At 42.9% G+C, this 12,705-nt stretch overlaps 2 protein-coding genes across 2 annotated transcripts; both read right to left on the minus strand.

Moving 5' to 3' along the window:
* Positions 1-2,148: 2,148 nt before the first annotated feature.
* LOC143002760 (phosphatidylinositol 3-kinase regulatory subunit gamma-like) lies at positions 2,149-7,675 on the minus strand. Its single transcript, XM_076153104.1, has 11 exons — positions 7,411-7,675; positions 5,764-5,904; positions 5,191-5,296; positions 4,899-4,997; positions 4,251-4,431; positions 3,729-3,854; positions 3,321-3,460; positions 3,000-3,176; positions 2,798-2,869; positions 2,438-2,599; positions 2,149-2,338 (listed from the first exon to the last, which is right to left on the minus strand). The coding sequence occupies exons 1-11, from the start codon at positions 7,673-7,675 to the stop codon at positions 2,149-2,151; spliced, it is 1,659 nt and encodes a 552-aa protein (XP_076009219.1).
* Positions 7,676-10,232: 2,557 nt separating this feature from the next.
* LOC143002761 (GTP cyclohydrolase 1 2-like) lies at positions 10,233-11,659 on the minus strand. The gene is made up of 6 exons (XM_076153105.1): positions 11,413-11,659; positions 11,126-11,235; positions 10,996-11,051; positions 10,830-10,861; positions 10,653-10,737; positions 10,233-10,527 (listed from the first exon to the last, which is right to left on the minus strand). Exons 1-6 carry the CDS (start codon positions 11,657-11,659, stop codon positions 10,401-10,403), a joined length of 657 nt encoding a protein of 218 aa, XP_076009220.1. The 3' UTR covers positions 10,233-10,400.
* Positions 11,660-12,705: the final 1,046 nt, after the last annotated feature.

Consider the following 12,705-nt stretch of genomic DNA (forward strand, 5'->3'; position numbering starts at 1 on the left):
AGACTAAAACTAACATTTGGACTTTTATTTTGAAAGGTCACTGTTTCTCTTCTATAATATTTGTATTTGGGGAAGGAATTCACATCAAATCCTATTAAGAAATGCAAATGTCCACACATACACGTGTTGTGAAATTCACAAAATTAAATGTGTTTTAAAGGAACAACTACATTTTCTGATGAACACATCGCTACCATGCAGCTTTCTATTGTAGATTGCAATAGAATTTACAACCAATTCATCAAAAAATTAAAGAAAGAAATTGAACAAAACTAATCTTATAAAGCAAACTATTATAATGGGTATCTTTATGAAAACAGCACTGAGCCTTGTCTATACTTAATTAGGTTTTTACACACAGATGGCATGCAACAAAGAGCAGAGGGCTCCACAGTCTGACAGAAAGGAAACTTCAGGTGTACATACACAACATGCTTTAATGCCATCAATGACCTACAAGTGCATTTAATATGTGGCAGGTAGTTTTTGAAAACGGACTGCTGACATTAACAGTTTTTAAAAAAAACAGGAAAAAAAAAAATCTAATTTACTCCCTACCACTAAACTGTCTCTTAGCAATCCACACTGACAATGCTGTAGTACTTAACAATGTTTTCTCAATAAAAATAGTTTGAGTCATTTCATCTCCATTAACAAAGTGCAATCAAATAGAGTCCCTGGATAGAAACCCTGTAACCTCTGTCAGAAACCTTAAGGTGTGCGAGTGAGACCCTGATGCCGTACCTGCACATAGAACACTCTAAATGTTACTCAGTGTAAACATATTTTCACTCCATAAAGATCCCCTAAGATGAAATGATCATAGACCTTCCTCCCATCAGCACTTTGAACGTACATCATGCTTAAGGATAAACAAAGCTACATCAAAATGATTCATCTCATTGTTCCATATTGTCTTTTTGAACTACACCACCTGGTATATCTGTGAATCCCCTTGTCAGGCTCATGGGTTAGTCTGCTCAGGTGATTCTGTCAGTGAGATGTAAATTCAAAGTGTAAAGTGCCACGGGAATAAGGTCAGGTTGACATCGACTATAGAAGTATTACAATAAATCAATAACACATGAGACAGAAACTTGTGTTGCTGTATACAATCATGCACTGGCTGACAAAATACGAACAATTGCACATATTGTTTTAAATATAATACGTAAAATCAGTCACCAGGACAACGGTCACCCTAAAGGCCCCGAACACAATGAGCAAGTATTTCTAAATTGTTATCAATCGAAGGAGAGACAGAAGCTTCTCACAACACGCCGCACTGACACCAATTCTAACACAAAGTGACGCACAATGGCTGGAACCGAAAAACACTCAAAGGCACTTTTCAGCCATTTTGACTACAACCCTAAATGCCCTGTATGTTACCGCTATGCATCAAGGTCCAGAGAACTCATCAGAACTCCTGGATCACTCTGAAGAAAACCATAAGAAATCAGAACAGCACCACAGTCTGACTGACAGTTTGCTGCTGTTCCTCATGTCTGCTTCTTCACAGTTAATACCCTCTTTGTTATTATTGCTATTCTAATAGTTTATACACCCTAAAAGCAGAATCCTCAAATATCTTTCATTTTTTTCGCCATTTCAACACCAAATTTGTTTACTTGTGCTTTTACACTGAGCTGAAATCGAAGATAGTAACCAGCAAATGTGGAAAGGGAAGGGAATCTTCCTTTTGTCTACTTGAATGGAAAGATAGTTTTTTATTCTTAGTTTTATTCTATTTGAAGTGGCTTTCCAGTATTTAAAACAACAAACCATGTGAAGATTGTATTCCGGTTATCTAGTTTGAGTAAAGTGCTTGTTTGTTTAGTCAGGTTGTACATTACCCACAATGCCCTTGTGCTGGGCAGTGCAGGGTCCCATCCTGATGCCTGATCACCATCCACACTGCTGCACTCTGACTTACACTCACACTTACACAATACACTCGTGTATTTTCCGATGTGCCACGCTCATGTTTCAATGCTGATACCCAGTATGGACACCTGACTGAGGTATAAGCATTTTAGCTCGGTGACGACACTAACCGCTACAATCCCAGCATGGCAGCGTGGTCCGTGTGTGTGAGTCGTCAGCGCTGATACAGTGAGGTTTAGGGAGATGGCGTGCTGGTGTGCCTCAGCTGGGCTGCTGGCTGAGAGCCGGCCAGCCCAGTGTTACATTCAGCTTCTGGTTGTGTTGGATCAGGGATGTGTGTCGGTAATGGAGGACCAGCTCTCTTAGCGATGAGTACAGGTTGTAAGGCTCAGCGAAGCCGTAACCTGTGGACGTCCTGTTGATGACGCAGTGCTTCACGTCTCCATCCACACTGCATGGAAGAAAAATGTCATCATCATCATCATCATCATATCGTGGCAAATATGCTGAAATGTATATAAAAAGTGTGTTAAAAAAAGAAGAAACTCACACTACAGAGCAGGCGAAGGAGCCAATCTGAGTCTGGCTGTCTCTGATGAGGAAGGTCCCATCCCTCCTCCCCCTCAGCAGCTCCTCTGCTTCCCTCCGCCTCATTCCAGCAACATACCAGCTCCCCTCCTCCTCGTGGGCATCATCTGCCAGGGTATACGGGCTGAGGGAGGTTGTAGCGTTAGAATAGTTACAATAGTCAATCCTGATTTTAAAGGATATGGGGCTCATTCAACTTTGATGCTGTTTTTGCCGCACATAAGACAAGATATGACTGCTGCTAGACATCCATCCTGTAGGGTACAGTATCACATGAGCTGTGTATTCATTTGACTTTCCTTGGATAAATGATGATACTCACTCTTCATCTTCACTCCTGATATCCAGCAGCTCGTTAATCTGGCTGTGCCGAACGCCTTCATGCGTGAGCCGGCTGAAACATGGATTTAAACAGCGTTAGAAGACTGAATGATAGAGCTCAACACTTTTGCTAGATTGCTTCGGAAAATTAGAAGTTAGAAAATCAACATCAATGACTGAGGCTGGAAACCGGCTGGTCTTACAGCATGTATTGATCTCTGAGCAGCCTGAGCTGCACGAGTTCGGGCTTTAGGCTGCTCATCTTCCTCTCCACCTCCGTGTAGGCCAGCGTCTTCCTCCTCAGCTCCTCCTCCAACCTCCTCTTACTGTCGTGGATCGCCTCTACTTTCTGCTGCAGCTCCTCAGAGTTACTTTGAATCCTGGGGGAGTTGGGAGGTCGATAAACGATGGATCCATTTCATGCAAGTGTGTCAGCCGAATGTGTGTATGCATCTAGCTCAAATGATATGGTAAATGGTAAATACATGAGAAGTACTATAAATACTAATTATCTGTGGCCATACTTGGTCTCTGTGCTGCTCTCCAGTGAGAGGAACATGTCGGTGTACTCCTTGCTGTAGCGTTCCTGGGTTTCACACTCCTCCTCAAAGATCCTGATGGTTTCACTGAAAGCCTCGATGGCCGTCTGCTTGCTCTGCAGTTCCTGTGGAGTGCAGGAAATAAATCTTTACATCAGAATAAGTTCACAGTCTTCTAGTCTTGATGGAGAGGTGTGGGGGGTTAAAGGGCAAGTCCATGAGCGATGTGTTGACTTATTTAATACTGTATGTGGCTCCAATGTGAATGTTCAACAGTAAAGCGAAACTCTCTACTGCTCTCTAGTGGCTAGTTTCTTTATACAGTAGATCTTAAATGCAGGCGACTGTGTTTTCATTTTTCCTCGTTGGTCTGTGTTTGTGATGCTGCTGTACCTGGGAGGTTTGGTTGAGCTCCTCACACAGACAGTCGTACTCTCTGCTCTTCGCCTCATATTGGTTGTGAAATATCCTCAGTTGCTCTCCAACTGCGCCCATGTCGACTTCAACCACAACTGGCTGCTGTACCGACAAAGACAGAACCTTTTGTCTATTATGATCACATTTTAGCTCATGGACATCCAGAGAAAAGTCGAATACAATGTACAGTATTAGAGGAATGAGGATACATTATCTCTACACCATATGATTGAAATGCGTGCATGTAAACCTAGTGACTGATTCAGAAGCATGCAAGCAGTGTAATCTCTATGGAGATCTACTGTATATGTTTGTTTTGATAGTCATTTCTTTAGCTCAGTAGGTCAGTTTATTATTAGATCAAGAATTCTGTCTGGGCTTGTTGCCCCTAAGCAGTGGAATGCACTTTTAAAGAGTCCCTCTAGTTTAGGGTTGGATTTATAGATCCAACAGACGTCTGCTGCTTCCTCAAAACAACAACAAGCCTCGCAAACCCACCTGCTGGTATCTGGAGATGGGGTAGAGTAGACGCGTGTCCAGCTTAGAGTTGTACTGAGCCAAGGACTCATTGTGGTAGAAGTGGATCAGATCCACCACAGAGGGGAAGGTCAGGGGCTCAGAGAAGCCATAACTCCCCCCGCGATGAAAGATCCTAATCAGTCTGTTGAAACCGTCCTTCCTGCAAAATGCAAAGCAAAACTTACACAAGAGTTGATTGATGAGCTGAAAGTCTGTGGGGGGTCAAATGGGGAGAGAAGGGCGGGGGCCACAGTCACACATAGCACCCAGCGATGACATACACACTACAGGTTGGCCTCCCTAGTTTGTCTTCTGACTATTGGGAAAAGATGGAACAAACTCCTCAAATGTCAAACCGCAGCACATGTTTTAGCTGAACACGTCACTTTGATACTGATTTAGGCGGCGCGTCAGCAGTAAGTAAGTGGTCTGACACACCCAAGAGACCAGCTGAATGGAAATCAGAGCCGGGCATGGTGGCTTTAAATGCAAATAATATGATGTGTCTGCAGAAATACCTCAAATGTTTCCTCCTTTCATTCACAACAAGGGAGGGACAAAGAACTAGTTTGGAGTCCAGACGAGTGAAGAAATGATCAACTCTTATTGTGTGACAGGAGTCTTTACCTCAGAGTGAGTGTGTATTCCCCCTTGATCTTACTGGATGCGTCTCTGACCAGGAATGTGCCATCAGGAGTGTTTCTCATCATCTCGTTCACCTCCTCCCTGACAAAAGCAATGCATGTTTTCAACCAAATCATATTTTGGCTGGAACAAGAGAGAATGAGGTGTGTGATTGACGCGAGAGACTGATTTGTTGTGACGTAAAGAGTCAAAGAAACCCACAACAAATCCCCTTTGATGGAATGTCTCTGTTTCCATTGGAAAGTTGGATAGATGGTATGAAAGCAGTCTGTACCTGGACGCGTCGCTCCAGTACCACGCGGCTTCACACAGCCGGTTGTCATCTGTGTCGCTGTCACACGTTTCCCTCCGTTTGGTCGTGTTGCTGTTAGGTTGAAGACCTGAGCACGAAAACAGAGGATCAATGAAAATTCGGTGTAATCTTTCAAAAACATAAAAATTGCAGAATTCATATTGGCGCTCTTGTTTACTTGTTCTTGTCAATCACAGGAAGCACTCAAAGAAATAAAAGCCTCCTCCATGTAGTACTGTGTGTGGTTTAAAGTTACAAAGCATCTTTTTACATTTTTCTACCTCCATAGCAGACGAGTACATGAGTTAAAAGTTGTATATTGCTTTTAAAGAGTACTTAATTACAAGGTATTTTGTAATGTTCTTTAGAGGATTTTGTGTATTTTTCAATATTCCGGTACCAAGTTCTTTTTTAAGTTGAAAGTATTGTATTTGTAAAAGAACATATTTGTATTTTGTATTGTATTTTTTCCTCTCAACATGATAGTTTGACTCTGCTGTTGTTGTTGTGTGAGTCAGGACAAAGAGTTGCTATCCTGTGTTTGCTGTGCCGTACCTCCATCCTTAGCCACGTTTGATCTCAGGCTTGGAAACACGGCGTCAGGACCATCTGGTGAGGTGGAGTCCTGCAGGAACGCTGTCAGGCTGTGAGGCAGGACCTCGTCACTGCTTCGGTCCATCACAGGCTCCCACAGCTCTGAAACATCAACTGTGCCACAGGTCTGCTTAACCTACTATTCCACTTCAGTCCGGCCTGCGTGTTCTCCGTCTGGCTGCTATGTGTCCACTGCTGGCCCACTGGCAAGCACTCCAGAGGGAGATATGGTTGCTCAGTCTTGCAGTATGTGGGAGACCCTGTCCAGACTAGTCCGCTGACAGGTGACACTGTCTGCCTGCCTAAAATACCAGCGTTGGCACTCCTCAGTGTTCAGGCTCACTCAGCTTGACTGCATGCTGCTTAGCGCTTGGCCTCGCCTTCACTAACAAACAACAGCTGTCTGCAGCGAGATGCCATGCAGGCCTGAAGGACTGCATGAACCTCTGCATCTGTGTTTGTGTCTGTTTGTCCTGTGTGTGTGTTCATGTGGCATTCAAGTGATATGCGTGTGATTTTACAAATTTTCACAATTCAAGAATGAAGGCAGTCACTGACGGCTCACTGATCACGTTTGTGGATCAATATTGAGCTTGATTGTTTTCTTACATTGCCCTGCATGTAGTGTATTCTCTCAGCCACTTCACGTTATGTTGGAACAGAATGCAAACTGTAAAAAGAGTCAAAGACCAAAAGAAAACAAACTGTGAGCCGACAGAGAACATATTTGTGTAAACGAAACTTCTGATCTGAAGCTTATAAAGGCGTTTCAAAGTTCCCTGGATCCATAAAGCTGACAGACCTGGGAGGTGACCACCAGAATATCTCCAGAATGTTACTGCTTAAATAAACAATGTATAATGTGACCTAGATAGATTAAAGTTCACCTGAAAACCAAGAAATTTTGTTAAATCACTGACGTTACACTTTCAAGAACCAGAGAAAGTAGAGAACTTCTCAAAAGTTTTATATTTATGTGAATATGAAATATGAATTTGAAATCTTCAGTGTGTACCGGTGAATGAAAGGCTACATGTATATAACACAGGTACAAGTGTGTGTGCATGTGTGGGCAGTTGGCAGTTGATGTAAATCATCCCTTCAGCACCTGCGGTGGCATACTTTACGATGCATTAAATCGTTGCTGCAGACAGAGCAGTATGTCAGAGGAATTGTATGTATGCGGCTATATAATTAGAAAAGGGTGTGAACTCATTAACCCAGTGCACACACACACTGATTCTGTGTCAAAGCCTGAATCCTCAGCATCTAATGCATGTTGAGTCTAGAAGTCTCATTTAACTCTGTAACCTTTTGTAACCTTTCTTCTGATCCCAGCAGAAGTTTGACCTCTACATCGACTTTTCCTCTACGCTGATAAACGACCCTGTTAGATTGCCCAGCATGTATTTGCATCTAATTTGGATTAAAACGGATTCTACTTCGTTTGGGCTAGAATTGGAGTCATTGGTCATTTGGAGTGGCATCGCTACAGGAAGGGGGCGCTGTTTCACAAGCGCAAATGGATCGGGGGCCTCTGTAGTCTCTACTGATGGAACATGGTAGAGGGATTAAAACGTCAATGGATAAATCAATGAACAATCTAACCTTGGTCTGCTGGTAAAGGTTCAGGCCTCGTAGCGAAGGGTACGTCCATATGCTCCTGTGATTGGTTGAGCTGTGACATCATCACAACACTGCCAGAAAGGGACACGGGAGTCTCCGTCGTATGATTGGCTCGTTCCATCGGTCCATCCCACAGGTGGAGGGGTGACAGTGACAGTGTTGTGGCCGTTAGCGGGTCACTGGTTTGGAGCTTGTTGTTGTTGTTGCAGGTATTGAAAACTCTGTGCTGGAAACCGCCGTCTGCCATTTTCTCAGCAGAGTCTTCACCTTACAGTGACACACACATGGCTGTGGATGGAGACGGTATCCAGGGAGATGGTGTGACGCTCATGGCTGGCCTGTACTGTTAAGGTGGAGCATCTCCCTCAGCCTGAAGTCAGAGGTTAACAACATCACAGAGCAGACGGGTGACATCGCTGGCAGACGCGCTGGGTGACGCCAAGTGAAACAACAGGCAGCTGGGGTTGTCAATGCCTTGCTCAAGGACACCTCAGCACATTGTCAGTAGTTGTTGAGAAAGAGGAGAGACTGACATAAGCAAGACTGCCTGATTTCTTCCTTGGCGACCATCAGACCTAAGATAGAAGACACACACTCAGTCTGTGAGTTAGTAGAATGTGGAGATGAACGTTGTGGCTCATCTGTGAAGGTTCTCGTTCACCTGGTCTGAAGAATTTATTCAGCAGCTGTACAAAAGGAAAACAGCAGCTTCCATTTTGAATTTGTCTGGAAAAGAACCTTATGCTGACATCTATTTCACATAAAAGCTAATTAGGACATTGAAAAATAAAGTATGCCGTAAGGGTTCAGAAGGTTCAAAATGTTTGAATACTAACATTTCAATTGTAATTTTCTATATTACATTTTCTGCATTGGTGTTGCAGACATCAGATAATATCAGAAAATAATCTTCTCTGTCACACTGTCAATGTCATAAGACCCAGAGACAGAGAAAGAGAGAGAGAAAGAGCGAACTGCAACATTACAAAATGGAAGTCAAAGCCATGGAGGTGGCGTCACCGCATTGAATCATTGCTGATGGTGGGCAGCCATGGATTCTTCACAGTTGGATGTTCATCGTACATTTAGTCCTGGTTCAAGTTTGTGGTGACGCTCAATTATAAATCATGACGATCTTTATCATATTAGGCTTTTTTTTCTTAATGTTTCAATTTTCAAAGTCTTGGCCAACACTAGTGACTTGCCAACCCAAGGCAGTAATGACCTTTTTTGGCACCAATATACGTAGGCAACGCATCTGGAGTCAAGAGGGAAACACTGATGTGGATGTGGAGTTGCAGCCATATGATCCCTTTTATGTACCTATCGTCTTAGAGTGTCGGAGAAATCATAAATGCAACATCCAACACAGAATGCTGAAGGTTTTCTACCTGCAGACGGTGACTCGACTCTGAGTTTAGGTTGTTTTGATTCGATCTCAGACTTCACGTCATGTTTCCTCTGAGCTTAGAATGATGAAGACGTGAGGAGGCTGAACATGCACAGAACTCTCCAAATGACAGGTTCCCTTGTGGATGACATCTGAAGAGCCTGGGTGAAAATGAAAACAGTAAATGATGACGCACACCTACCTGGGCCGTGACAGAAGTGACCGGGCTGCAGGAGGAAGCCACAGTTTCATCGACATCGATATCGGTGAAACTGCGAAGAGATTTGGCCGGATAAGCACGTGGTTCAGAACAAACCAACCATCGGCCTCCGTCCTCACACCATCCTACGTCCCTCTACCCACCCACTTCTCCCATCCTGCCTCTCGTCCCAAGTCCTCCATCTTTACAAGTCCTCTCCTCCTGGATGTTGTTTATCTCCACCGACTGCCGACATTTCCCACAATGCCATTCCTTTGGGACTTCCATCTCCTCTTCACAGATACGTTTCGTGTCTTCATGACATCATAGCCCTGTCCAAAACATTGACAACTTTTCAATTGTCACTCCTGAAAATCTGAAGGTGTAAGAAGTTGTGCAGGTAGAGGAGAAAGCGTTCCTCCTAACTGTAACTCTTTTTCTCAGAGAGTTACAGTGAGAGTGAGTCGGGAGGGAAAAAAACTCCCATATAAATAAATAAGGGAAGGATGCCACTGTTGCTATACAGAGTGAGGGGCTTAGTGGTCTCCTGAAATGCTATTGGACGGTCTGTTGCCATGTGCTCTGGAAGCAGCAGGGATGCTGCTATCAAATCAAGGAAACGTTCTAATATTAGACCGCATGTATCTGGGCAGCAGGAGTCTCTGACCCCTTAACTTCACCAGCGTTACGTCTCACTTCACACATCAGCATAATGAAAGAAGCGGCATGGAAGTAAGCGGTTCAAATGTGTTACAGACACAGCCCCTCCCCCAACCGCCTGCCCGCCATTCATGATGTCCCAGCCAGCACAGGCACAGTGGTGATTCATGCGTGTGTATGTTTTGGATCGGCATTTGTCTTAAGGTGACAGTAACTTCAAGGTGCTCAGAGCTGTTTTGATGACTGATCAGGATCAGGAGAGATTGGAACAGATTGTGTCAGAGTATCAAACAAGGCAAAACGTGTTTCTTCTTGTTTTTTTTGATTGATCGGTTCATGAACAAACTGTATGATTGTTTGTTTGTTCTTGAATTTCAAAGAGGGACACTTGTGTCAAATCCAGTGTTTCACCACTATCAACAAATCAGATACACAAAGTTGTAATAGAAGAAGTTTTATTGATTCTTTTGACAGTTTAGACAAATATAACTATTCAAACACATGTAAGTATCATTGGAATTGCAATTCACTTGATTGGTTGATTTGGTTGGATTAAATAATATTAAAAGGATTGTTTCATGAAATAATTAAATTTAAAAAAGAAAATGAAAACAATCCCACCAGTTATTCTCACTTTACAGAACTTCATACCTACAAAGGTCTGAGATGTAAAGCAACCACCAGGCACTGAAAATGAACCTGGCAGAGAGATTCACAGGGAAATCAGTTGCGAATCAGGTGAAGAAACTCCTCCCGACATTTATGATCGTCTCGGAATTGTCCTAGCACAACACTGGTAACGGTACTGGCGTTCATCTTCTGCACGCCTCTCATCACCATGCACATGTGACTGAAAAACACCAAGGAGCTGCGTTAGTGATACAGCTGCTACATCATCACATTAGATAAGAATTTACTAACTTTAGGTTGTTGCAAATACACATGACTTTGACGAATACGAAGATTTATACTCACGAAGCCTCAATTACAACTGCGACTCCAGCAGGCTCCAGCACCTCAGAGATGGCTTCTGCGATCTGTTTGGTCAGACGCTCCTGAACTGTGGAGGAAACCAAACCAAATGTAACTCAACACGAGCAAAATGAAGTCACACAGAGGAACGAATGAGTGGAACCAAGAGTTTCTACGTACCTTGAAGCCTCCTGCTGAAGATCTCCACAATTCTGAAACATAGAAAAGTGAATAAAAGGGCTGTGTGTGTGTGTGTGTGTGTGTGTGTGTGTGTGTGTGTGTGTGTGTGTGTGTGTGTGTGTGTGTGTGTGTGTGTGTGTGTGTGTGTGTGTATGTTAAAACGTACCTAGCCAGCTTGCTCAGGCCAACCACTTTCTTGTTTGGCAGATAAGCTACATGAGCCTGAAACATAGTAGTGATGTTTATGATTATACGTATATATTTTAAGTAAGTTTCAGCAATGTGTCATTAACTACCTTGCCGAAGAAAGGCACCAGATGATGTTCACACAGAGAGAACAAATCGATGTCCTTGACGATCACCATCTCTTCATGGTTTTCATCAAAGACGGCATCGTTCAAGATGGCTGTGTTGAGATGAAAGGATAAATGTACTTCTCATACACACAGCCAGGCTTTGGGACAATCTAAATATACACATTATACTTAATCCTCTCAGATGTATTTCAGAAACTTTTCAAGGTTTCATCTCACATTCTCTTTTTCTAAATGCTGTCTGGAAGAGTCCATTCAAACGTGCTCACCTTGCGCTGTTTCCTCATAGCCCTTGGTGAGGAACTGCATGGCCTTGGCTGCACGTAGCGGCGTGCGCATCAGGCCTTCCCGGTCAACGTTCTCTCCCAGCCCAGTCAGGATTGTTGCGTAAGCCTTCTGCATGTTAGCCAGCTTGACCGCAGTGTCGTTGGAGTCCTTCTCTTCTTTGCAGTGATCTTTGTTCAGGATCTTGTCGACTACGTTGCTGTTCAGCTCTGAAACTTGGTGATTCTCCATTCTGGCTCTTGCTGCAGGATCAGGATCAGTTGCACTTGTGGCTTGCTGTTTGAGCTGTGGTCTCTTGGAGAGGAAACCCTTTGCTTTTATGTGCTGAAATGAGGCCCTTGAGCAAGACTCCCAAGTCTCATGCGGAAAAATGACACAGTGAGTGATTTATTAATTTGAGCACTTCCAACAATACCACGACGTCTCGCACGCTGATCGGCCAGAAAATCCATTTCCCATCCTGCTGCAGCTCATGCTTGACCCCATTTTCTGACTAAAGGCCATTGACCAAACGAGTTTAACAATGAGAACAATTCTAAAATATATCAGGAGAGAATTACAATCAATAAAAGATGAGAACACAAAATACTTCCAAAGCTGAAAGAAGAAAAAATGTATAGATATATTCAATGACTGTCCAAAGGTATTTTAAGTTAAGTTCACCAAGTTCTGACCTCTTTTTAATCTTTTGTATATTTTAATACTTGAATTGTATCCAAAGGAACGACGACTTAACGAGGATGAGCCGTGAACCAGTTCAATTTTGGTGTTAATCCACATCTTTGATTTGATTATCTTTTAACAATTTTGAGATTTTACTATATTCTAGTCAATCTCTTCAAAGGTAATAATCCTGTCTCACTGAAGACAATCATTATTCATTCATCCCACCATAAGTCCATACAGTTTAGTTTGTATTTGGATAAAGATTAAGATAATAAATATGGAGAAGTCTTTCTTTTTATAAAATGAATTTAAAAGAAAAAGGCTTAATACCACATGAGCCTTTGTGAGTTCTCCTTCATCTTCCTGATGTCATCATGTGAGTCACGTGTTATCATGACAGTCACAATGCTACTGTGACTTAAGACGCATCAGAACATTCGTCATGCATGATCACGTGCGTGTAAATGAATCCAGGACATTTTAAAAGTCACAAATTTAAAGAAAAGTGTGCAAAAGTTCATAAACCAGGATGAAATACTAATAAATGAGTAAGAAGTCACCACAAAATCAATTGATGCTGTTTATTATTTGGAGCCCTGAGCCATGTGGAC

This window comes from Genypterus blacodes, unplaced genomic scaffold (genome assembly GCF_046128005.1).
Source record: "Genypterus blacodes isolate CSIRO-AG114 ecotype Tasmania unplaced genomic scaffold, CSIRO-AGI_Gbla_v1 ptg000058l_1, whole genome shotgun sequence".
NCBI lineage: Eukaryota > Metazoa > Chordata > Actinopteri > Ophidiiformes > Ophidiidae > Genypterus > Genypterus blacodes.

Coding starts and splice junctions, on each gene's coding strand:
- LOC143002761 (XM_076153105.1), bottom strand. CDS start 11,659: ATGGAGAATCACCAAGTTTCAGAGCTGAACAGCAACGTAGTCGACAAG. Junction 11,236..11,412: donor CTATGAGGAAACAGCGCAAG/GTGAGCACGTTT, acceptor ATCTCAACACAG/CCATCTTGAACGATGCCGTC. Junction 11,052..11,125: donor TGGTGCCTTTCTTCGGCAAG/GTAGTTAATGAC, acceptor ACTATGTTTCAG/GCTCATGTAGCTTATCTGCC.
- LOC143002760 (XM_076153104.1), bottom strand. CDS start 7,675: ATGGCAGACGGCGGTTTCCAGCACAGAGTTTTCAATACCTGCAACAAC. Junction 2,870..2,999: donor CTCAGAGATCAATACATGCT/GTAAGACCAGCC, acceptor TCCATGTTTCAG/CCGGCTCACGCATGAAGGCG. Junction 2,600..2,797: donor ATCAGGAGTGAAGATGAAGA/GTGAGTATCATC, acceptor AACCTCCCTCAG/CCCGTATACCCTGGCAGATG.